The 24,520-nt window shown below is 41.9% G+C and overlaps 1 protein-coding gene and 1 long non-coding RNA gene across 9 annotated transcripts in view; one reads left to right on the forward strand and one right to left on the reverse strand.

The window, feature by feature from the left end:
* The window catches only part of PLPPR1 (phospholipid phosphatase related 1), a 595,523-nt gene that overhangs the window by 567,026 nt on the left and 3,977 nt on the right, over positions 1–24,520 (forward strand). For 5 of the 7 annotated variants that reach the window (XM_086315733.1, XM_086315732.1, XM_086315736.1 and 2 more), the window contains 3 exons: positions 13,463–13,713; positions 18,115–18,291; positions 21,293–21,424. In XM_086315733.1, coding sequence (XP_086171859.1) covers positions 13,463–13,713; positions 18,115–18,291; positions 21,293–21,424 — 560 coding nt within the window. Of the gene's footprint in view, positions 1–1,571; positions 2,097–13,462; positions 13,714–18,114; positions 18,292–21,292; positions 21,425–24,520 lie in introns of those variants that run through there. The other 2 variants (XM_086315738.1, XM_086315739.1) reach the window with 2 other exon arrangements.
* LOC147367670 (uncharacterized) overlaps positions 1–24,520 on the reverse strand; it is a 111,843-nt gene that overhangs the window by 78,463 nt on the left and 8,860 nt on the right. The window lies entirely within an intron of this gene.

Raw genomic sequence — 24,520 nt, forward strand, 5'->3', positions numbered from 1 at the left:
GCAGCTGCCTGCTGATGGAACTTGAGGCTGGTCAGGTGGTGGGAATGGGAGTGGATTCAGATCAACAGCTTTGGCTTTAGAAACTTATAAATATGAATCAGAAAGAACAAATTTTGAAGGCTGGAAGCCCTCCAGGATTTGGTCTCCTGTGTTTAGGTTCCTTGATAGGTAAGGAATCTAAAATCTTCCCTCTCCACCTTTAGTTTGTATCTAGGTGTACTTTCTAGCACATCATGCAAAATGCTGGGCTGGATGAATCACAAGCTGGAAATCAAGACTGCCTGCCGGGAGAAATATCAACACCTTAGATATGCAGATATTACCACTCTAATGGCAGAAAGTGAAGAGGAACTAAAGAGCCTCTTGATGAAGGTGAAAAAGCTGGCTTAAAACTCAACATTCAAAAAACTAAGATCATGGCACTCACTCCCATCACTTCATGGTAAATAGATGGGAAAAAGAGGAAACAGTGAAGATTTTATTTTCTTGGGCTCCAAAATCACTGCAGACATAAAATTAAAGATGCTTCCTCCTTGGAAAGAAAGCTATGACAAACCTAGACAGTGTATTAAAAAGCAGAGACATTACTTTGCCACTGGTCTATGTCAGTTCAGTTGCTCAGTCGTGTCCGACTCTTCCTGACCCCATGAATCGCAGCACCCCAGGCCTCCCTGTCCATCACCAACTCCCGGAGTTCACTCAGACTCACGTCCATCGAGTCAGTGGTGGCATCCAGCCATCTCATCCTGTCGTCCCCTTCTCTTCCTGCCCCCAATCCCTCCCAGCATCAGACTCTTTTCCAATGAGTCAACTCTTTGCATGAAGTGGCCAAAGTACTGGAGTTTCAGCTTTAGCATCATTCCCTCCAAAGAAATCCTAGGGCTGATTTCTTTCAGAATGGACTGGTTGGATCTCCTTGCAGTCCAAGGGACTCTCAAGAGTCTTCTCCAACACCACAGTTCAAAAGCATCAATTCTTCCGTGCTCAGCTTTCTTCACAGTCCAACTCTCACATCCATACATGGCCACAGGAAAAACCATAGCCTTGACTAGACGGACCTTTGTTGCCAAAGTAATGTCTCTGCTTTTGAATATGCTATCTAGGTTGGTCATAACTTTCCTTCCAAGGAGTAAGCGTCTTTTAATTTCATGGCTGCAGTCACCATCTGCAGTGATTTTGGAGCCCAGAAAAATAAAGTCTGACACTGTTTCCCCATCTATTTCCCATGAAGTGATGGGACCGGATGCCATGATCTTCGTTTTCTGAATGTTGAGCTTTAAGCCAACTTTTTCACTCTCCACTTTCACTTTCATCAAGAGGCTTTTGAGTTCCTCTTCACTTTCTGCCATAAGGGTGGTGTCATCTGCATATCTGAGGTTATTGATATTTCTCCCGGCAATCTTGATTCCAGCTTGTGTTTCTTCCAGTCCAGCGTTTCTCATGATGTACTCTGCATATAAGTTAAATAAGCAGGGTGACAATATACAGCCTTGACGTACTCCTTTTCCTATTTGGAACCAGTCTGTTGTTCCATGTCCAGTTCTAACTGTTGCTTCCTGACCTGCATACAGATTTCTCAAGAGGCAGGTCAGGTGGCCTGGTATTCCCATCTCTTTCAGAATTTTCCACAGTTTATTGGGATCCACACAGTCAAAGACTTTGGCATAGTCAATAAAGCAGAAATAGATGTTTTTCTGGAACTCTCTTGCTTTTTCCATGATCCAGCGGATGTTGGCAATTTGATCTCTGGTTCCTCTGCCTTTTCTAAAACCAGCTTGAACATCAGAAAGTTCACAGTTCACATATTGCTGAAGCCTGGCTTGGAGAATTTTGAGCATTACTTTACTAGCGTGTGAGATGAGTGCAATTGTGCGGTAGTTTGAGCATTCTTTGGCATTGCCTTTCTTTGGGACTGCAATGAAAACTGACCTTTTCCAGTCCTGTGGCCACTGCTGAGTTTTCCAAATTTGCTGGCATATTGAGAGCAGCACTTTCACAGCATCATCTTTCAGGATTTGAAATAGCTCAACTGGAATTCCATCACCTCCACTAGCTTTGTTCGTAGTGATGCTTTCTAACGCTTACTTGACTTCACATTCCAGGATGTCTGGCTCTAGATGAGTGATCACACCATCATGATGATCTGAGTTGTGAAGATATTTTTTGTAGCATATTAAAAAGTAGAGACATCACTTTGCTGACAAAGGTCCTTATAGTCAAAGCTATGGTTTTTCCAGTAGTCATGTATGGATGTGAGAGTTGGACCATAAAGACGACTGAGTGCCAAAGAACTGATGCTTTTGAATTGTGCTGGAGAAGACTCTTGAGAGTCCCTCAGGCTGGAAGCAGCTCAAACAAGTCGATCCTAAAGGAAATCAACCCTGAATATTCATTGGAAGGACTGTTGCTGAAGTTCTAATACTTTGGCCACCTGAGGTGAAGAGCCAGGGGTGGGCAAAGGATGAAATGATTAGGTAATGTCACCAACTCAATGGACATGAATCTGAGCCAACTCCAGGAGATAGTGGAGGACAGAGAAGCCTGGCGTACTACAGTCCATGGGGTTGCAGAGTCGGGACCACTGAGCGACTGAGCACACAGCACGCACACAACAGGAGTGAGAGAGGAAGCAGATCCTGAGAGAGAAAGCCCCAAGGAGCTGTCCTGCATGAAGAGGAGTAAAGTCCCTCTTGTTGAGATAGAACCATCTTACCAAGAAGTTGTACAACTTTGGGAACTTGCCTGACAGTGCAGTGGTTAAGACCGCACACTTCCCGTGCAGAGAGCACAGGTTTGATCCCTGGTTGGGTAACTAAGATCCCATATGACATGTGGTGTGGCCAAAAGTAGACGTTTTAAAAAAATCATACAACTTTATACTTTGGAGGAGCAGAAGTCTGTTTGTTTGTTCCTTCATTTATGAAAACATTTGGGAGGGTTTCTGGTTGATAACTCTTCCTCTTCCTTTACCACGATACGTAGTTATAGTAATGGCAGAATGTTGTTTACACACCACTAGCTCCTCATAATGTAAAGGTGTTTTATTAATACAAAGAATGAATAACAGAGTCAAATATATGTTTGAGTTTGTTAGAATTAATGTCCTTATCTCTTTCTTCTGTCTTAAAATAACTTTATAATCAACTTATTTGAAATATCCCTCAGTTATAAAAACAATAGTCACTAATATATAAATCTCACAATGTACAAAATGTTTTTACAACTATTTTATGTGATTTTTCAATAATAACCCAGTGATTTAGGACTATTTAAAACATCTAAATAAATAAAACCTCTTATACAGATAAAGTAACTGACGTTCAGATTACTTGATTTACATAAAATTTATTCTTTTGATTAAAACAATGACATCAAGACAAGTAGACTGCTGTCAGCTTTCGTGTTTCTGTGACTTATATAGGAAAGAGACCCCAGAATCTTTGTTTTGTGAACCCCTGAAATTAACTATCTAAGGAAGTGACGGATTCAGTCCTGTGAGAAACTTCCTTTCAAAACACAATATTTGGTGCGTGTAAATCAGTTTGCACTGATGGTGTTCTTGTTATACCAGAAACAAAGTCAGATTCATTGCTAAAGTGATGAGAAAAGTGCCTCGTTCAGTGATGACATGTCTTAGGTATTCTGTCATCTTCTTGTTGGAAAATTGTTGGCTAAAAAATAGAGGAATTCTTTTTCTGAGTTGACAAGGCAAACATTTCATTGGGGAAATGCTCTAAATCCTGGCCCTTAGTGCATGCGTGAGAACTAAAGTCCTTTTTTTCACAGCTTAATGCCTATCTATATATGTATATATATTTTTAAGTACATAAAAATATAAGCTTAGAGGGTAGTGAATAAGAGTTTGGATCTAGAGCCATAAGTATTTAGTGTCTAATCCCAGCTCTTCTATTCCCATCACATGGACTTCCCTGGTGGCTCAGGGGTAAAGAATTGGCCTGCCAGTGCAGGAGACATGGGTTTGATCCTTGGTCTGGGAAGATCCCCTGGAGAAGGAAATGGCAACCTCCTCCAGTATTCTTGCCTGGGAAATCCCTTGGACAGAGGAGCCTGGCAGGCTATAGTCCATAGGGTTGCAAAAGTGTCAGACACAACTTAGAGACTAAAAACAAACCCAGCTCTTCTACTTACTAGCTGTGTGAACTTGGTCAAATTAGTTGACCTCTCTGTGCCTCACTTTCCCCATCTGTAAAATGGAGATAATGGTGTCTATCTCAAAGAGTTGTGGTGGAATAATATTTCCAAGCACTTAGATTAATACCGAGCATATTCTAAGCACCATGTATTAGCTACCTGTTACCATCACTACCTAGTATCCATGGCAGTCTTATTTAAACATCTGTCTCATCAGCTCAGTACACCTTGCAAGGAAATGAGATGAACATGGTAACTGCAGATAAAATATCTTCATTCGGAATTTTCCAGTTTGAATAAAACATATTAAGGAGAAGAAAACATTTCACTGTCTCTCCTTTTTCTAAAGACATCATTGTTTCCCTAAGGAATGGTCTTCACAGCTGGATGACTTTCTCCACTGAGATTTTCCACTAGGGATCTCCACATGGCAACAGGAGAAGCAAAAAGAAACTATGTTCATTTCTTTGTATCTTATATTCCATTTGCAATGGTGCTTTGATGAAAGATGCAATCTAGAATGAAGACCCAATGATTGCATCAGAATATATTTTGAGGAAAGTTGAACATAAGAATTCCTTAGAGGTCCCCTTTCCACTGTCAAAAATGGCACTGATGACCCCATTCCTCTTGCTTGTACCTGTGTGTAGGATAAGATTGCCATCAATTTTCCCACTAAAATAAAGGCCAAGAATTGATTTGAGAGTGTGTTTCCTTGTTTTTTTTGAACATCATAGTGGGAAAACTACCACAAAAGATTCACAAAGCTGGTTAACTTCTGAAAGTGAGAAAATGTTCAAGCATTCTTAATCTCAAACAGTATGGTGCGTGTGTGTGCTAAGTCGCTTCAGTCGTGTCCAACTCTTTGGGACCATGTGGAATGCAACCTGCCCAGCTCCTCTGTCCATGGGGATTCTCCAGGCAAGATACTGGACTTAGTTGCCATGCCCTCCTCCAGGGGATCTTCCCAACCCAGGGACTGAACCCATGTCTCTTACATCTCCTGCATTGGCAGACAGGTTCTTTACCACTAACATCTCTTGAGAAGCCCTTTCATTACCTTGATTTGCTAGCACAGACAGAAGAGCGATTCTCTTTTAGAAATGTTTAATAAAAGGTTGAGAACATACACTGAGGAAGAACTAAGATCCCCTCACCTTTTCAGAGAGTAGTATTACCACTCCAACCCAGATAACTTGTTTTTGTCTTTTCCACTATCCTTTCAAAATTCTGTGTTAGTTTCTCCACATGAAAAACATGTAGGAGCCATGCTTTCATGTGTGCACGTGTTAATGTTTAAACTGACCATCGCACCTTCTCAGAATCAGAATGGGGGCAATGTGTCTCAAAGATGCTCATGTCTATGTAAAACTGCCCAAGTGCATCATGACTTCCAGATTTCTTGTGCTTCATAAACATCCACAGGAAGAAATCTCTCCTGCATATGTAGTGTGGATCTTCATACTCCAAATTAAGGATATTTTCTCATTCTTGCTGTATTGAAAAGGGAGAGTGATTTGATTTCCAAATTATGATTTACAAGTTTTCTGACTTCTGAGATGCTTAGAAAGACCCAGTTTTCAATTCTAAGCAGCTAGCAGTCTACTGGATTTTGTGGCATTTATTAAAAAGAGAAATGATCCCTACCTCTTACATGCTAAGTGGTTTGATCTCAACCCCATGTTCAACAGAGTCAGGGATGTGAGACCCAACGGAAGTTAGGCAATTTGGACAAGTTTCTATGCTCTTTTACTGTCTTCTCCTGTCAGTCTTCTCTGAAATCTCTTCTGCAGTTGATTCATTGATTCCACAAATGTCTATCAAGTGTTCACTGTGTGCCAGCTTTGGTGCTAGGTACTTGGATACAGAATTGAGCAAAAAACAGATGTGTTCTCTGCTTTTTACAGCGTGCATATTCTACAGTTCTAATGGGAGAGATGGACATTATTGAATAATCACATATAAGAGGTACAAAAAAAGAAGTATAATGGTATAATACTAGTCTAAAATAGTATTTTTACTCACTCACTTAGGGTCCATTAATCTACAACAGAGAGGCAAGAATATACAATGGAGAAAAGACACTCTTCAATAAGTGGTACTGGGAAAGCTGTACAGCTACATGTAAAAGAATGAAATTAGAACATTCTCTAATACCACACACAAAAATAAACTCAAAATGGATTAAAGTCCTAAATGTAACACCAGATACTATAAAACTCCTATAGGAAACATAGGCAGAACATTTTTGATATACATTGCAGCAATACCTGTCTGGATAGAGGAAAACAAAAAACAGAAATGAACAAATGGTACCTAATAAACTTAAAAGCTTTTGCAGAGCAAAAGAAACCATAAACAAAATAAAAAGACAACCCACAGGTTGGGAGAAAATATTTGAAAATTAAGCAACTGACAAGGTATTAATCTCCAAAATATACAAACAGCTCATGTGGCTCTGTCAAAAAATAAATAAATAAAAAAGTGGGCAAAGGGCTTCCCTGGTGGCTCAGTGGTAAGGAATCTGCCTGCCAATGCAGGAGACATGGGTTTGATCCCTGGTCTGGGAAGATCCCACATGCCATGAACCCATGCACCACAACTATTAAGCCTGTGTTCTAGAGCCCAGGAGCCACAGCTACCTAAGCTCTCATGCCCTGGAATCTATGCTCCACAATAAAAGAAGCCACCTCAATGAGAAGCCTGACCACTGCAATTGGAGACCAGCCTTCGCTTTCCGCAGCCTAGAGAAAAGCTTCGGAGAAGGCAATGGCACCCCACTCCAGTACTTTTGCCTGGAAAATCCCATGGGCAGAGGAGCCTGGTGGGCTGCAGTCCATGGGGTCACAAAGAGTCGGACACGACCGAGTGACTTGACTTTCACTTTTCACTTTCACACGTTGGAGAAGGAAATGGCAACCCACTCCAGTGTTCTTGCCTGGAGAATCCCAGGGACGGAGGAGCCTGGTTGGCTGCCGTCTATGGGGCCGCACAGAGTCGGACACGACTGAAGCGACTTAGCAGAGAAAAGCTTATGTAGCAGCGAAGACCCAGCACAGCCAAAAAAATTTTTTAACTACTAATTTTTAAAAATTTAAATGTTTTTTAAATGGGCAAAGATCAAAGTAGATATTTCTCCAAAGAAGACACACAGAGGGCCAAAAGCACATGATAAGATGCTCAACATCACTAATTATCAGAGAAACACTAATCATAACTACAGTGAGGTATCGTCGCACATCAGTCAGAATAGCCATCATCAAAAAGTCTACAAACAGTAAATGCTGGAGATGGTGTGGAGAAAAGGAAATAGTATGGAATTTTCTTAAAAATCTGAAAATAGAGTTGCCATATAATCCAACAATCTCACTCCTAGGCATATATCCAAAGAAAAATATAATTCAAAATGATATATGCACCCCAGTGTTCACAGTAGCAATATTCAAAATAACCAAGACACATGTGCTCAGTTACTCAGTTGTGTCTGAATCTTTGCAACCCCATGGACTGTAGCCCACCAGACTCCTTTGTCCATGGCATATTTTCAAGCAAGAATACTGAAGTGGGTTGCCATTTCCTACTCAAAGACATAGAAGCAATCTAAACGTCCATCAATCGATGAAAGGTGTGGTACATATACACAATGGAATATTACTCAGCCATAAAAAAGAATGAAATAATGCCATTTGCAGCAACATGAATGGATGTAGAGATATTATGCTAAGTGAAGTAAGCTAGATAAAACAAATATCATATGATATCATATGTGAAATTTAAAAAGAAAAAATGATACAAATGAACTTATTTACAAAACAGAAACAAACTCACATACTTACAAAATAAATGTATGGTTACCAAATGGGAACAGGAGAGCTAAATTAGGAGTTTGAGATTAACATATGCACACTACTATACATAAAGCAGATAACCAACAAGGTTCTACTGTATAGCACAGGGAACTATATTGTGTATTTTGTAATAACTTGTAAGGGAAAAGAATCTGAAAATATATATGTATAACTGAATCACTTTGCTGTACACTTAAAATACAACACTGTAAATAAAGTGTACTTCAAAAAAACTTTATAAACCCAAAAAATATGCTTTATATATAGCAGTTGTGAATTTGAGTAACTCAAATATGCAAACATTTCATAGTTCTTGTTTTTTTTTTTTAACTGAGATACAATTCACATACCACAAAAGTTACCCTTTAAAGTGTTCAGTTTGGTAGTTTTTAGTGTATTCACAAAGTTGTACAACTACCAGCACTGTTTAATTCTAGGAATTTTCTTCATCCCTCCCAAAACACCAATACCTGTTAGCAGTCACCCACTGTTTTTCCCTTCTCCCCAGACCCTGAGGTTCACTATTCTATTCTCTGTCTGTGGATTTGCCTATTTTAGGCATTTCATATGAACTGATCATACAAGGTAAAAAAAATAAGAGTAGCATTTTCCCCAAGACCCCATGTGATATGTGATTATTTCTCCCTCTTCAGTCTTAGGTGGGGCAAGATCTATACATTCTGTTTTCTTCAACAGAAAGAACAGAATGACTTGCTCTCAGTCCAGTCTCCAGAGCTTAAGCCTGAGAGCAGGTTGGCATGCACAGCACTGTCCAATTCCAAATTAGCAGGTTTCCACCTGGAGTTCCTCAGCTCCACTGAACTGGCATCTCCTCCTACCCCCAGTGCCATGACGATGCCGTGCACGCAAAGCTGTGGCACCCAGCGCATGCTGCTGTCTACAGCATGCAGGTCTAAACCTCTCAGAAGCAAGATGCCAGCACCAGGGCCCCGCCACTGCCCGCCTAGCTGTTGTCCCAGAGCATGACTCTAAAACACATTTAGCAGAAAAGGGGGAAAAGGAACTCGTCCCTGGCAAAGTCACAGAGCAGAACTCATCCAGTGGAGTAACAGCATCCATGTTTTCTGAGCAGTCTAAATCCTGGATCTCTGAGTAGGGGGCAGACAAGAGAGAAAAGAAATCTCCCTCGGTTTTCTCCCATGATGGCTCTTCAGAGAGAAGCTCAGGCTTTTCATGAGGTAAAACTGTGTGTGTGTGCACATGTGAGAAAGGGAGAGAGACAGAAATCCTCACTGATTATCCCTTTGAGTTGGCACTCTGAACGTCCATCTTTTTTCACTGTCATCATGTATATTTTAGTTGAGAAGTGTTCTGTTAGAGTCTGTCAGCAAAGTGCCATTTTAAACTGGAAAATTGCACACTTGCAATTTAATATAGAATAATTGGCCTTCGGTTCAGAGGCTCCACCTCCGGTCACAGGTTCTTTGTGGCTAAAAGGAGATATTCCTTCCTTTGCTCACCCCATCAGCCCCTGCTAATTATTACTCTGTGGTCTGGGTCTAGGCTTCCTAATGAAGGCCTCCTGTGTGTCTGTCTCAGCAGCGAGCAGTCTGGTTTCTTTATTTTGACCAGTTCTTTGTTTGGGAGGCAAAAAGACATCCTGATAGGAGCCCTGTTAGCATTCGCCAGCACACCAGTTACCTGTGGCTGAGAAGACCTTTGTCATGTGTTTCCTGCTTACGTCACTGCTTCCCCTACGACCTTCTCAGCTGAGTAAAAGGATGGAACCCTGAACTGATCCCATGACAAGAAGCGGGTCACAGAGTTTCACCTCTGTGTCCTCATTTACCAGTGACCAAAGATCCTCATTTGTCCAAAGAATCCAGGTAAAGCCCTGAGAGGGAGGAAAAAGGATTTTTAACACTTTCATCTTCCTCTTTCTTCATCCTTTGACTTGCCTGATGGGTGTCGGATTCTTTTAGGCCACAAAGTGGCAGCAAGCTCAGGTTACCATAGTGATCCATGTCATCAAGACAGGGACCGCAGACCTCACCAACGATGCCAGTCTCTGTCCTAAAGCCAGGCTGCTTCTACCTCCTGGTCCTCTGAGCATTCTAATGCCCCTCGCCCCTGATGGATTCACAAGTGCGCATCCCACTCTGCACCAGAATGTATGGGTCCTGTGAGGTACCCTAGGGCTCAACCAGTTTAACCCTCCACTGCTAACACAGGCACCCATAGCTACACTACCATGGTAGGTGTGGAACTTCTCTGAAAGGTGTGCAGGGCTCCTGAGCTACATCCTGGGAGGCACAGGACAGACTTCAGCTTGATTTTCAAAAATCATTCTGGAGGTTTCTGTTGTGCTGCCCCTGGGGTTTGACAGCCAGCATGGGCAGGGAAGGGGGCAGCCCCTTCACTCCTTCAGCCAGACTAGGTAAGTTTCTAGCTCCTTCTTGGGAGACATGCTTCCTACATCTCCCCATTCCAGGGTTTATTATAGAAATTCAATGGTCTTATCCTCCAGACCATGGCTCTTGGTTTTCCCATCCAATTCGTTTCAGAATTCCAAACAAAACAGTACATGTCTCAAGCATATAGCTCTGGCAAGCTAAGAGTTTTGCTTTTAGACTTCTGTGTCTGCTGTAAATCCATTCAAAAATGTGATCAAGGACTTCCCCGGTGGTCCAGTTGCTAAGACTCAGCGCTCCTAATACAGGGGGCCCTATTTAGGGAATTAGATCTCACACACCACAACCAAAGACCTCACATGCCACAAGTGAGGCCTGGAGTAGCCACATAAATAAATAAAAATATTTTTTAAAAACAGAAGTGTGATTAGCTCCCCTGAAGCAAGAAATACTGTTGGGAGCAGAGCCATAAGCTAAGTATCAATAGAACCAGCTAGGGAGGGTCATAGGAATGAAAAATGTATCTGTTAAAATTTTAAAAACATTATCACACTTAAAGAATTTTAGACACCAAGGTAGGACACTCCAAAAGCATCTCCTTCAAATCATATAGGAGGCCATAAACAGTGTTCCACCTGACTCTAAGAACAAAAGCAACACTTTTTAGCTTCTGAGCTTTGTAATACACACACAAGAAGCTCAGGATTAACAGAGGAACGCCTGGAATGCCTTACAAAAGCCCTGTATGATCTGACATTGTCTGTGAATCACCAGGGTAGGCTCCACTGCACTTTGTTGGCATGGCCTGTGCCAGGCAGGTGGAGTCCTGAGGCTGCCCTTCAGAAGCTACATCAAATACACCAGAATGAGATGTTTGGAAAGCAAATGCTTGTTAAGCCATCAAGAAAAGCAGACATAATCCAGGGGAGGCCAAGGGAAAAAGGGAAAGCAACTTTCAGCAACAGTATCACATGACAACAAAGCAGAAATTTGCCCATCACAGACCCACTGTGACCACAGACCTGGCATTTCAGATACTCATCTGAGGAACCTAGAAATCCTCAGAAATGTCTCAGAAAGAATTCACCCTAATTGGAAGCACTCCAACAAATAAAATGCCAGGGGAAAATGCTGTCACTTTTCTCTTTTCAAATCATGAATTATCCTCTTTTCCTGGAAAAGTATGTCTAGACAGACTTATTGCCCCTCGAAAAAGCTAGAGACCTGGTCTTTGAGAATCTTGCTTGAAGATATAAAAAAAAAATTGCTAGCCAGACTTCCAGAACCTGGGAGTGAAAGGAATGATCCAGAGGTCAGACCCTAGGAGTGTCAGTCAGTTCAAGCTATTAAAAGAGCCAGTTCTCGTTGTGATAAAGCACATCCTGGCAAAGCCACAGAAAAGAAAATTGTAAGAATCAATATAAGTCAAAATGGAAACCGGATGAAGGTTTCAGCCAAACTCATTTTCACTTCTGATCTAATGGATTGACTTTTGGGTGCTGAAATCAGTACAATTTGCAGATTCAAGACATTGAATATGGAAGTCAAAATTGGATAGAAATTTAATCAAAAACTATAGCAGATCCTTGAAATTTACAAGGGTTAATGCTGCCTCTTACTCTTGCCAATTCTTCCCACAGCTGAGTTGCACTGGCAAAGTCTTCTTTATCTCTTCAAGCAACCTGTGTATACCTTGGCTCTGCACAGCTGCTCGATACATTTAACAGATACTCTATAGATGTATGCATAACCTTTGAAAGAATCCACAGTGCAACTTCCTATCAGGAATTCATATTTTTGTTAAAGCTAGTCAGGGGCAATCCTGTATTCCTGTGGAACTTACCAGAGAACAGATAAAATCCAGGAAGTATAGCCTACCCACAGGATTCTTAACCAAACAGGTCAAGTCAGCATGGTAGGTAAAATGATGCCTTTCTCACCCCAAAATGTTTATGCCCTAATCCCTAGAAACTGTGGGCCATGTTACTTTACATGACAAACAGGAATGTACATGTGTGATTAGATTAAGGATTTTGAGATTATCCTGGATTATTCAGGCGGACACAATGTAACCAATGTAACATTATAAGAGAAGCAAGATAGGGAGTCAGGGAAGGAGACGTGACAATGCAGTAGAGCTCTTATGATACGATTGCTAGAATTGGGGGCATAAGTCAAGGATTGAAGGTGAGAATCTGGGAAAAGCAAGGAATAAGTTCTACTCTGGAGCTTCCAGAAAGAACACAGCTCTGCCAACACTTTGATGTTAGCCCAATGAAACCTATTTTGGACTTCTGATCTCTGAAACTGTAAAAGGATGCATTCCAGTGGTTTAACCACTAAACTGGTAATTCGATACAGTCAACAACATTCTCATTTTCTGTTTCCAACATCAAATGAAACATTCAATTCAATCAGGGTTTCTAGAGCAATCTTTTTCTTTCTTTGAAGGACGACTCCTAACATACTCATTCTCTCTCACCTGCCATGATAACTCCTTCAAGGAGTACTCGCATCTCCAACAGGACTAGGGAGAAGATATATTCTATAGAAGGCAAGAGAACCAATGTTGAGTAACTATTGAGTTGGCCAAAATGTTTGCTCGTGTTTTTCTGTAACACCTTTCAAACTTTTTGGCCAACCCAATACTTAATGCCAGGCACCCTAGGGGTTATTTTGCACATGTCTTATTTTATCTTTCCAACTCTTTTCTGAGATATCATTCCCTGAAACCATGCTTGATAAGGGTACCAAGATTCAAAGAAGATAGCTTACACTGTAAACAAGTCACCAAAGGAGTACCTAGAGCCCAGCTCTACGTGACTCCAAAATTCAAATCCTCCTATGAGAACATGCTGCTTCTACTTTATTGACACAAAACAGTAAAGCATTACCAGCAGCGTGACTGCATCACTTTGGAAAAAACAGTGGTTTAGGAAGCAGGAAAGAGAAAGATGAGGGGACAGTTTGACTCCAGGGAGGACCTTTCCGGTAGGTTGTCATGGGCTCGCACTGCTGTTTTTCTCTCAGGGACAAAACCCAATCCATGGTGTATGTCACCATTCCTAATTATTTTAAATCTCCTCATAGGAGTATTTGCCTTTGGGCTTTTTGCTACTGACATTTTTGTAAACGCCGGACAAGTGGTCACGGGGCACCTGACCCCGTACTTCCTGACGGTGTGCAAGCCCAACTACACCAGTACAGACTGCCGGGCGCACCACCAGTTCATCAACAACGGGAACATCTGCACCGGGGACCTGGAAGTGATAGAGAAGGCGCGGAGGTCCTTTCCCTCCAAACACGCTGCTCTGAGCATTTACTCTGCCCTGTATGCCACAGTGAGTATGACCCGAGTAGAGTTTTGGCCGTGATGGGTGTCTCTGCCATCCTCATCCCCCATTCTTTCATTAGTCACTTCTGGTGGCTTCTGAAGTCATGTTACAATGTGTTTCTCTTCCATTATATCATGCTGTTGCCCCCACCTCAATACCCCAATGCCAGAGGATGTTAATTCTGGCGTGACTGTTGATGATCACTTAGTCACCTCCTCCCATTTTACAGATACAGAAACTGAGGCCCAGAGAATTGTTAAGAGTACACAGTCAGAGCAAAGGCCCAGGCTCCTGGCATTGGACACAGGGTTCTGTCACTGCCCAGAATAGCACTCTGCGCCAAAGCTCTGGTTGGTTCCAGAACGGCACACATTCCTCACGCTTGTCTATGGATTGCAGATGTAAGCCTTATGCAAATGCCTGCCCAAAGCAATGTGCAATACCAGATGAAGACAGGGTTTCCTCTGCTCCTCCTAACACTCTTCAACACTTTGCCAGGACAGATGGGCAACCCTGCAAGACCCCCAAAATCCAACAGTTCACTTCTCACTGTTCTCTAGATCACAAAATCTCTTGACTGCCCCCACTGGGGTATAATAGTCTAAACTTTGTGGCCTCATCAGAGAGAAAGCACAAAAGTGTGTCTAACATCTTAAAATAGAAGAAATGGTGTCCATCTATATTTCCTTCTCTTTAATTCCACCCCACTTTGGAAATAACCTAGGGCTTCCCAGGTGGCGCTAGTGGTAAAGAACCCGCCTACCACTGAAGGAGACGTTAGAGACACAGGTTCAGACCCTCGGTTGGGAAGCTTCCCTAGAGGAGGGCATGGTAACCCACTCCAGTATTCTTGCCTGGAGAATCCCATGGACAGAGGAGCCTAGTGGGCTATAGTCTATAGGGTCACAAAGAGTCAGACATGACTGAAGTGACTGAGCATGCATGGAAATGACTTCATTTCACCTTTGCCTGACCTTTGCTTCTTTAGAACGCAGAGTATAGAAGTAGACGGATCAATGCAAACATTCCACTGATGGATATCATGTGTATTTACCTGTGGATGAGTGACTATTGGCTAAAAACATCCCTTTTCCTTCAACTTACTTTATATTTATGGTACGACTAGTCTAGAGATTCTTGGGTGAAAGGTGAAATAAGGAGAAGGCAGAGCAAAGACCCCTTTCAAGCTATGCGGTCTGCCTAGAAACTCCCAGTATGCCTTCACCCCAGCCCCTGGGAGCACGTTCCCCTCCAATGACAGTAACCACAATGCCCACTGCATCTGATGGAAGCGTGTCCATGCCATCGTCCCCAACACTGTCCTAAATTCAGGGAGGGGTAAAGGTGACTGACTACAGGTCTGGTCCATTTGGTGTAGTTTAAAAGAAATTGCTTGGTATTCTCTTTAGAACAGTGGTTCTTTTTTTGTCCAATTTATAGTATCACATCTATAGGACAACTTTGCAATATCTATTTCTTTTAGATTTACTCTTTAATGAATACATGACAAAAATGGTTTCAGCTACCCCCACATTAAGGAAACATGAATGTAAATAATACAGAAGCCTTGATTTACAAACAAACCAGTTTAGCTCAATGAAGTTCCTTGACTCACTTTTACCCCACCCACAAAAAAAAAAAAAAAAAAAAATCTATGTCAGGCATTTTTTAAACAAGGTCTTTTCAGGCATTTGGCATAATTTCCAGCTTTCAAAATATTGTATCAATTTGTATCCTAGATTATCTAGAACTTATCTAGAACCTAAGTTATATGAAACAATGTACTCTTGCACCTTTTCCTGTATTTTTATCAGACTTAAGTCATTGTTGTATGAAATAAATTTCTATAATACCATTACAAAAACAAATATATTACTCATCTTAAGTTACTGTCTCATCAAGTGAAATATAAATTTCTCTTGAGAAGAAAGAAGTATAGTCATCTCACTCAGAATATATGCTGGTAGAGCACATGTTTTCAAGGATTCAGATATAATCCAATTCAAATCATGCCCCACAGACAAACTATAATCAGATAAACCCTGATACAGGACTCCAATTATGTAAACATCTTCTGAGCCCCTATTATGCATGCTTTCAGAAATTACTCAACAAGGAATTCCTAAGTACTAGTTAATACTGTGAAGAATACTAATGAACCATAGGCCCATGTTTTAATCTTATAAGTTTGTAATCTTATAAGATTTATAAAGGCTATAATTTAAAAATATGGAAGCATAAAACACTAAATTTAAATATATATATAAAAAATAATAAAATTTAACCCATTATTGACTGGGGGATTTTTACAAAAACACCCATGGCCAGTGATTTTTATTTTGGCCAGCCAAAAATTAATTGTTATTTCATTAAGACTTTATGGGTTACTGTATTTAATAGTTATACTTGATACACCTGCAAAGTCTTCTCCAGCACCTTGAGTATTATCACTTTCCATATCAGAATTAATCACTAAGGTTTTTTTGCTTTAATATTCACATAGTCTGAATCAGAACTATATTCTGAAGAACTATCATCTTCTGACACATTACTATATATGCCACTTAGACAATCAGATAAAGTATCTGCATAAAATTCTTCACTCAAAATTTCAAGATGTATCATTTTTGAAAATTTTACAGCAATAAACTTGCATTTATAATATATACAGCATTGGAACAAAAATTGAATGGAGGAAAATGTGAATGACCATTATAATTATCATAACATGATAAATATCATTAGTTATAATAATTATAAGTTGTATAATGAACTCTATCAATTTTAAGCCCTAACAACTATGTCTCTGGTCAATAACATTCAATACCAAAAGACATATTAATACATCTTTGGTCAATAATGTGCTAAACAACATTTCCTACTTAGCCTCAGAATGGTGTGATGATATGCTCTAATTTACATAACTCTGATCTAACCACAGTTTTGTAGGGTATGTGTTACATATAATAAAGAAAATCCCATCTTCCTGTATTCACACCAATGCTGAAGGGTCATCCTAAGAAATTACGTTTCCACTAAAATATTTTAAAATGTATCTATTTGAACTTATATGTGCTCAGGTCATACAAGCACACTATACTGCAACTTGAGTATTGGCATACTATTTTTCTGAGTCACAAACTCATTTAGCACACTTGTTATGGTTTCCCTGGTGGCTCAGATGGTAAAGAATCTGTCTGCAATGCCGGAGATCTGGTTTTGATCCCTGGGTCAGGAAGGTCCCCTGGAGAAGGGAATAGCAACCCACTCCAACATTCTTGCCTGGAGAATCCCATGGATAGAGGAGCCTGGTGGGCTACAGTCCACGGGGTTGCAGAGCTGCTCAGAGACTAACACAGAGACAATAGATCAATTGCGCCCTCTAGTGGTTTCTTATAACCATTACCAAAGTTTGTGTGACAAGAGGCATACCTTGCTTACTCTAAGCCACGAGGGACATATTTGATAACCAAGCCTGTAAAATATTTAAGTCTTACTCAGCTCCTCACGGGGAAGGCAATGGCACCCCCCTCCAATACTCTTGCCTGGAAAATCCCATGGACGGAGGAGCCTGGAAGGCTTGCAGTCCATGGGGTCGCTGAGGGTCGGACACGACTGAGTGACTTCACTTTCACTTTTCACTTTCATGCATTGGAGAAGGAAATGGCAATCCACTCCAGTGTTCTTGCCTGGAAAACCCCAGGGATGGGGGAGCCTGGTGGGCTGCCGTCTATGGGGTCGCACAGAGTCAGACACGACTGAAGCGACTTAGCAGCAGCAGAAGCAGCTCCTTACAATGTCTTAAGAACAGAGTACGTCTCATGTGTCATAAATTGTATCATCATTTACTAACATCAGGTCTTCCCAACCTTTTATACACCCACATAGAAAATTTTTAAACATGCTGGAGTAAATGAATGAGTAGAACTGATCACAGCCATCCCAACGAATGTGAGAATCAATTTCCCAGCACAACGGAAACACTGGTTTGGAAGTCAACACTTTTATACTCATTGAAAGTGTGAAGAACTAGCTAGGATTATGGGGGACCTAAAAAATGAAATGTATTGCTACTCCCCTACCCGGTCTTCTCCATAAAATTAATTCTCATAGAAGATTTTCTGGCATCTGAGATTCTTATATGGGTTTATTAACACTCCAAGTGATTCTTTAGTTTGTTGCATAAAAACTGCATGCTCTGGACCTGATTATCATGCAGTCATTCATGGCACTGTGATTCTGTTCCCATGCCCACCAGAATATAAAGCACTGAGATGAGTGAGCATTCGTTCATCGTTCATGCTTTGGTGCAGCCCGTCTGTGTGTGTTGGTGTGTGTCCGTGTGCATGTATATATACACCGTGTACAGAGGCTGCTGGTCACTCCCCAGTCTCTGTCCTCACCTAGATGTACATCACAAGCACAATCAAGACGAAGAGCAGCCGACTGGCCAAGCCAGTGCTGTGCCTCGGGACCCTCTGCACAGCCTTCCTGACGGGCCTCAACCGGGTCTCCGAGTATCGGAACCACTGCTCTGACGTGATTGCGGGCTTCATCCTGGGCACTGCGGTAGCCCTGTTTCTGGTAGGTCAGCTTCCTCTACTTTTTTCCCCCTCTGGTGCTCTCTGAAAGGCTGCCCAAGATCCTGGTAAGTCAGGCTCCCCAGACTCCACGGTCTCAGTCCAGGTTCCACCGGCCTCAACCTTGTGAGCTGCAGTTACTCACCAAGTACCCTGTGTCCTTTCTTTCAGAAATATGACTGCATAGTCCCTCTGTGGGCCAGGAGTATGATCACTCCAGGAAGGATGGCTTGCTCCACTTCTTCCAACCCTGTCCTTGGGGCTGGGGATGGGCAGACTAGCAAAAATTTAGTGTACATTCAAACCATGATTCTTTAAATACTTGCTCAGAGACATACTGGCAGCATAAGCTAAGTGCCGCTTGGGGGAAGAACAGAGAACAAAGTACTGACAGAAGCAGGCAGCTCCTTCTCCAGCATTTCAAGAAACTCCACTCTGGCCCAGACTTGCAAGTCCCACTCAGAAATAGGAAAACCCTCAGCTAATCGCACCCAGGGGACCTCTGTTATTATCTGAACATGCCTCCTGGGCATCTTATTTCCGCTATAAGTGGCTTCACAACCACATAACACTTCCTGAAGAAGGGTTTTGGTTCATTTTTATAATTTGAGGTATGATAAAGTGAAAGTGTTAGTGACTCAGTCATGTCCAACTCTTTTCAATCCCATGGACTGTGGTCCACCAGGCTCCTCTGTCCATGGAATTCTCCAGGCAAGAATACTGGAGTGGGTTGCCATTTCTTTCTCCAGGGGATCTTCCCAACCCAGGGATAGAATCTGGGTCTCCTGCATTGCGGGCAGATTCTTAACCATCTGAGTCACCAAGGAAGCTAAGCATACAATAAATGGTACACGAATTGTATAACTTGATCAGTTTTGACCTTCAGATACTTCTTTCTCTCCCACCCTTCCCCTCCCCCCTCATTCCTAAGCAACCACTGATCTTCTGTATTAGGTTACTGTAAGATTTAATGTTAATGGAATTATACAATATGCATGTGTTTTTTCCTAGCTTCCTTCATTCAGCGTAATTATTTTGTGATTCATCCTTGTTGTATCAGTAATTCCTTTCTCTTGCTATCTAGTATTCCATTGCACGGACATACCATGGAGGTACAGTTTTTAAAAAATATAGTCAAGGACTGGGCTTCCCTGGTGGCTCAGTGGTAAAGAATCTGCCTGGCAATGCAGGAAACATGGGTTTGAGCCCTGATCTGGGAAGATCCCACATACCACAGAGCAACTAAGCCCATGCTCCACAACTATTGAGCCTGTGCTCTAGAGCCCAGGAGCTGCAACTACGGAAACCCAAGCACCTACAACCTGTGCTCTGCACCAAGAGAAACCACCGCAGTAAGAAGCCAGCACAACGCAACTGAAGAGCAGCCCCCACTCGTCACAACTAGAGAAAAGCGTGAGCAGCAATGGAGACCAAGCACAGCCAAAAACAAATTTATATAAATATATATGTGCGTGTATATATATGTGCATGTATACATATATATTTTTTTTTCAAGGATTTAAAATACACCCAGAAGGGTTCACAGTAAATCACTAAGCCTAAAGATGCTGTGCATGGTGAAATCAGTCTCCTAATAATATTCAGCAAGCCTCTCCTAGCAGACAGAAGTCATCACAGCCTGTTGCCCATTCTGCCCTTTCTGGTCCAAGGCACCCGTTAAGACTAACATCACATGTAGATGGATTCCACGGGCCTGTGACCTAACTTCTCCTTGTCCTATCCCTTCCATACAGGGATTCTGCATATATGTCCTCCCCAACATAGGAGAGGCACATGTGCCTGTCCCAACTTCTAACTCAGAGTTCCCCAACACTTGTACCTGCTCAGAAAATGCTTACATTTACTCAGAACACTAACTGGCAAGCTCCATTTGCATTCAAAGTTCTTTTTCAGGGATCCAATCTTTCTTCCTAAAGTGAAAGACAGGGGGACTTGAATGCACATTCTCTGTGAAGCAGCAGCATAAGTGGTGCCGAGTGATCCTGAGATACTGATCTCTCAGAGGGTATTTCCCTAAGGGTGCTTCTTAAATGGGGGAGAGAATACAGATGACTCAAAGAGGGATCAATAGTTTGTCAATGAAAGCCCCATTAAGGGGCTTCCCTGGTGGCTGAGACAGTAAAGCCTCTACGTGCAATGCGGGAGACCAGGGTTCAATCCCTGTGTCGGGAAGATCCCCTGGAGAAGGAAATGGCAACCCACTCCAGTACTCTTGCCTAGAAAATTCCATAGATGGAGGAGCCTGGTGGGCTACAGTCCATGGGGTCACAAAGAGTCAGACACGACTGAGCGACTTTACTCACTTGGCACTTAAGAAGCCAAATCTTACAGTGGACTGATTTAGAGGCTACGGAGTTTATGTAGCCTTGGGAAAGTTATCTACATTCTCTGTGCCTTCTTATCTAAGGTGGAGAGGATAATAGTATCTCCCTTATAAGAATGTTGAGTAGTCAAATGGAGAAGGAAATGGCAACCCACTCCAGTGTTCTTGCTTGGAGAATCCCAGGGATGGGGGAGCCTGGTGGGCTGCCGTCTATGGGGTCGCACAGAGTTGGACACGACTGAAGCGACTTAGCAGCAGTCAAATGAAATTAGGTAAAACCCTTCAGACAATGCCAGATACATAAGTGGCCCTCAGTAAATGTTAGCTGTTACTATGAGATGGTTTACATGTGTCATGTCTTTTAAATGTAAATCTACAAGGCAGGTGTTATTCCCATTTTTATAGGTCAGGAAACAAGTTCATTGAGGGTAGATTGAGTATCCCTGGCCATCTGGTGATCAAACAGATGCTTCCTCAGCACCCCAAATGTGCTCAGCAGAAGACAGCCTGGACCGTGCCCCAGGTCTTTCCATGGTCCCTACTTATTGGCTCAAAAGTCACTGTGCAGTGACATTCTAAGGGGCAGGCCTGCCACCCACAGAGATAGCCAGGCATTGATGGCTGCAGTCTGACCCTAATCTTTTTTCCCCTCATCCCGCAGGGAATGTGTGTGGTCCATAACTTTAAAGGAACACAAGGATCGCCTTCCAAACCCAAGCCCGAGGACCCCCGTGGAGTACCCCTCATGGCTTTCCCAAGAATAGAAAGCCCTCTGGAAACCTTAAGTGCACAGGTACAGTAAAGTGGTTTTAGCCAACAAAGCCCGGAGGCTCCAGGCTTGTTATCTGGAAGCCAACTAACCATTCCTCTAGTGAAAACAGAACACAACTGAATCCACCCAACAGTAAAAAATCTGGGGACTTCCCTGGCAATTCAGTGCTTAAGACTTCACCTTCCAATGCAGAAGGTGAAGGTTCAATCCCTAGTCAGGGAACTAAGATCCCACATGCCTCGTGGCCAAAAATACCAAAACATAAAACAGAAACAATATTTAACCAATTCAATAAAGACCCTAAAAAAAAAAAAACTCAATAAAAATCTGACATAAAGGCCCTCAAGAACTTCACAGCTTCCCTCAATTCCTTTCAGGGAGTGGGCATCATGAATTCTCAGGACGTTCTTAGTAATGTCTAACTTAAACCCCAGCTGCTTCAGGATATCTTGACCTTCAATGTAATAACACATTTGTGAAATTTAGGCCAACTCTTGTGGTAGGCCAATTCGATTTAATATGTAGGACAACACTTGGAAAGAAATGCTTTGTTACATTCGGTGACAGATGTAAACTGGAAGCACATTAAAAAAGGTAACTCAATATCCTTTTGGATCTCTTTTGATGACCATCAAAAATTCGATGCAACAGTACTTACTGTTTACACTAGGACCTTGTTTACATTAGGACCATTACATTCATGCCAGAGATAAAGATGACAACTAGCCACACAGTCTTTATGCTCAAGGAACTTAGAGATGATCAGGAAAGGTGTATGTAAATGCATGCATGCTCAGTTGTGCCCGACTCTTTGTGACCCCATGGACTGTAGCCCACCAAGCTGCTCTGTCCATAGAATTCTCCAGGCAAGAAAACTGAAGTGGGTTGCCATTTCCTACCCCAAGGGATCTTCCCGACCCTGGGATAGAACTGGCACCTCCTTCACTGGCAGGTAGATTCTTTACCACTCTGCCACCTGGGAAGTCCTGTATATAAGTGAATAATCATAATATGGCATGCTGAATCAGATGCACAAAGTGTTCTGTGAACACAAATGAAGAAAAAATCTATTGTAAGGCAGGGAAAGACAAAGATGTGCCAGCCAAAATGAGCCCTGATGCATGGTATAACACCTGACTTTTGCCTGAGACAATTGCTAAGTGCTTTACAAATATATTTTTTTGAACAAAAACTTACTGAATTGGTAGTGTAATTCCCACTTCAGAGAAAGAGAGGAATATGAAGATAGCAATATTAAATTACTCACCCAAGACACACAGCAAGCAAGTGGGAGAGTTGGGGTGAATAGTTCTTTGAGCAGACAGAGCAGGGATAACTAATAATAAAACAGGGATTTTATTTTCATGTAGCTGAGTCTTGCTAAAATGTTTATTTTCTGTAATAGTCTATTTACCTTGAAGTCTTACTGTATTTGGCATCTCCTTACCAAATCATCTTTATTGAGTACAAGAGGAAAGCAAATCTCTTCCCATTGGACTTATCAGATCCTTCCTATCAATACAGTATAAAATATTTCACTAAAGATTATTAACTATCAGAAAACTGAGAAACTATCCTATTTCTTTTCACATTTAATGAAGTCCAATTTTATTAATGAACAAGGAAAAAAATCTATTTCCACCTGGGAAAAAAAATATTTAGGAATCTCCATTAAACCCAGTGCCAAGTGTTTTGTTTTCCCTTCACCTATATTAAGGTGAAAATTATAAATTCTAAATATAATTAGAAGTAACATGTTTAAAATTTTATCACTGGTTTATTTATATACAGCCAGTTAATGCAGGTTGAATGACAAGTTAGCTAAATAATGAAACCTTGTGATGAAAAACCCTAGTTTTCCTTTTAACTATGTTCTTAAACCCAGTGAAGTCAGAGTAGTGAAGTAAAGTCGCTCAGTCGTATCCACCTCTTTGCAACCCCATGGACTGTAGCCTGCCAGTCTCCTCCACCCACGGGATTTTCCAGGCAAGAGTACTGGAGTGGGGTGCCATTTCCTTCTCCAGGGGACCTTCCCAACACAGGGATTGAACCTGGGCCTACCCGCATCGTAGGTAGACACTTTACTGTCTGAGCCACCAGGGAAGATCCTGAAGTCAGAGTGGGTCCCTCTATCTTTGAGAAGAAGCAACTAGTGACAAAGGTGACAAAGGTGAATTTAAAAAGCAAACTGAAATGTTTGCCGAGCTCCACAAACATGTAGTCTGTTCTTGCAAATGCTATTGACCTTGCCCTGAATGTCCTGGTCTAAGAGCACCTTCTTTCCACCTCAGCACTGCTCAAGCACCTTCTGTCTGAAGCCTCCTCTAGACTTCTCTCTCCTCCCTCAGGACAGTAGTAGTTGACTAAGCCAAGAGACACCCAGGCCATGCTTTGGGGGATTCTGCTTGCATTGAAAAATGAAGTGCCAAAAAGGGTTTCCAAACCCCGATATTAGCAGTAAAGGGGCTTCCAGGTGGTATGGTGGTAAAGAGTCTGCTTGCCAATGCAGAAGAAGTAAGAGACATGAGTTGAATCCCTGGGTCAGGAAGAGCCCCTGGAGAAGGAAATGGCAACCCACTCCAGTATTCTTGCCTGGAGAATCCCATGCACAGAGGAACCTGGGGGGCTACAGTCTATGGGGTTGCAAAAAGTAGGGCATGACCACACAACCGACCAATCCACAATACAGATTTTTAAAATTCTTTAAATATATGTATCATTATTCACTACAGGCAGTAACTGAACTTTTGAAATCTGTCCATGTGTCTATTTCCATGTGTATCACCTTGTCTGCACACAGTTTGAGGCCTTTTGTGAATACCAGGCTTCAGCCGAAAGAGCCTCAGGGCCCGACGTGCATTTGCTGCTCACAGTTCATGTCAGGACTGCCCTCATATCTGCCTCCCCCAGGAACTGAGAGATTAAAGATACAAATCCTATGAACCATGTCCTTCTTACTCTCCGTATTTCCTGGCATTCACTAGGCATGAAATAAATGTCAGATGAATAGACAGATGCAAGCCAGAGTCAAAATATGAACTAGGCCCTTTAGTCAAAACCAAGAACCCAAAATTGGACTACAGTCTATATCTGAACCTCCATGGTAAGTAGTTTATG

This window comes from Bos grunniens, chromosome 8 (genome assembly GCF_055505025.1).
Source record: "Bos grunniens cultivar Pamir isolate PY7600 chromosome 8, Bosgru_T2T1.0, whole genome shotgun sequence".
NCBI lineage: Eukaryota > Metazoa > Chordata > Mammalia > Artiodactyla > Bovidae > Bos > Bos grunniens.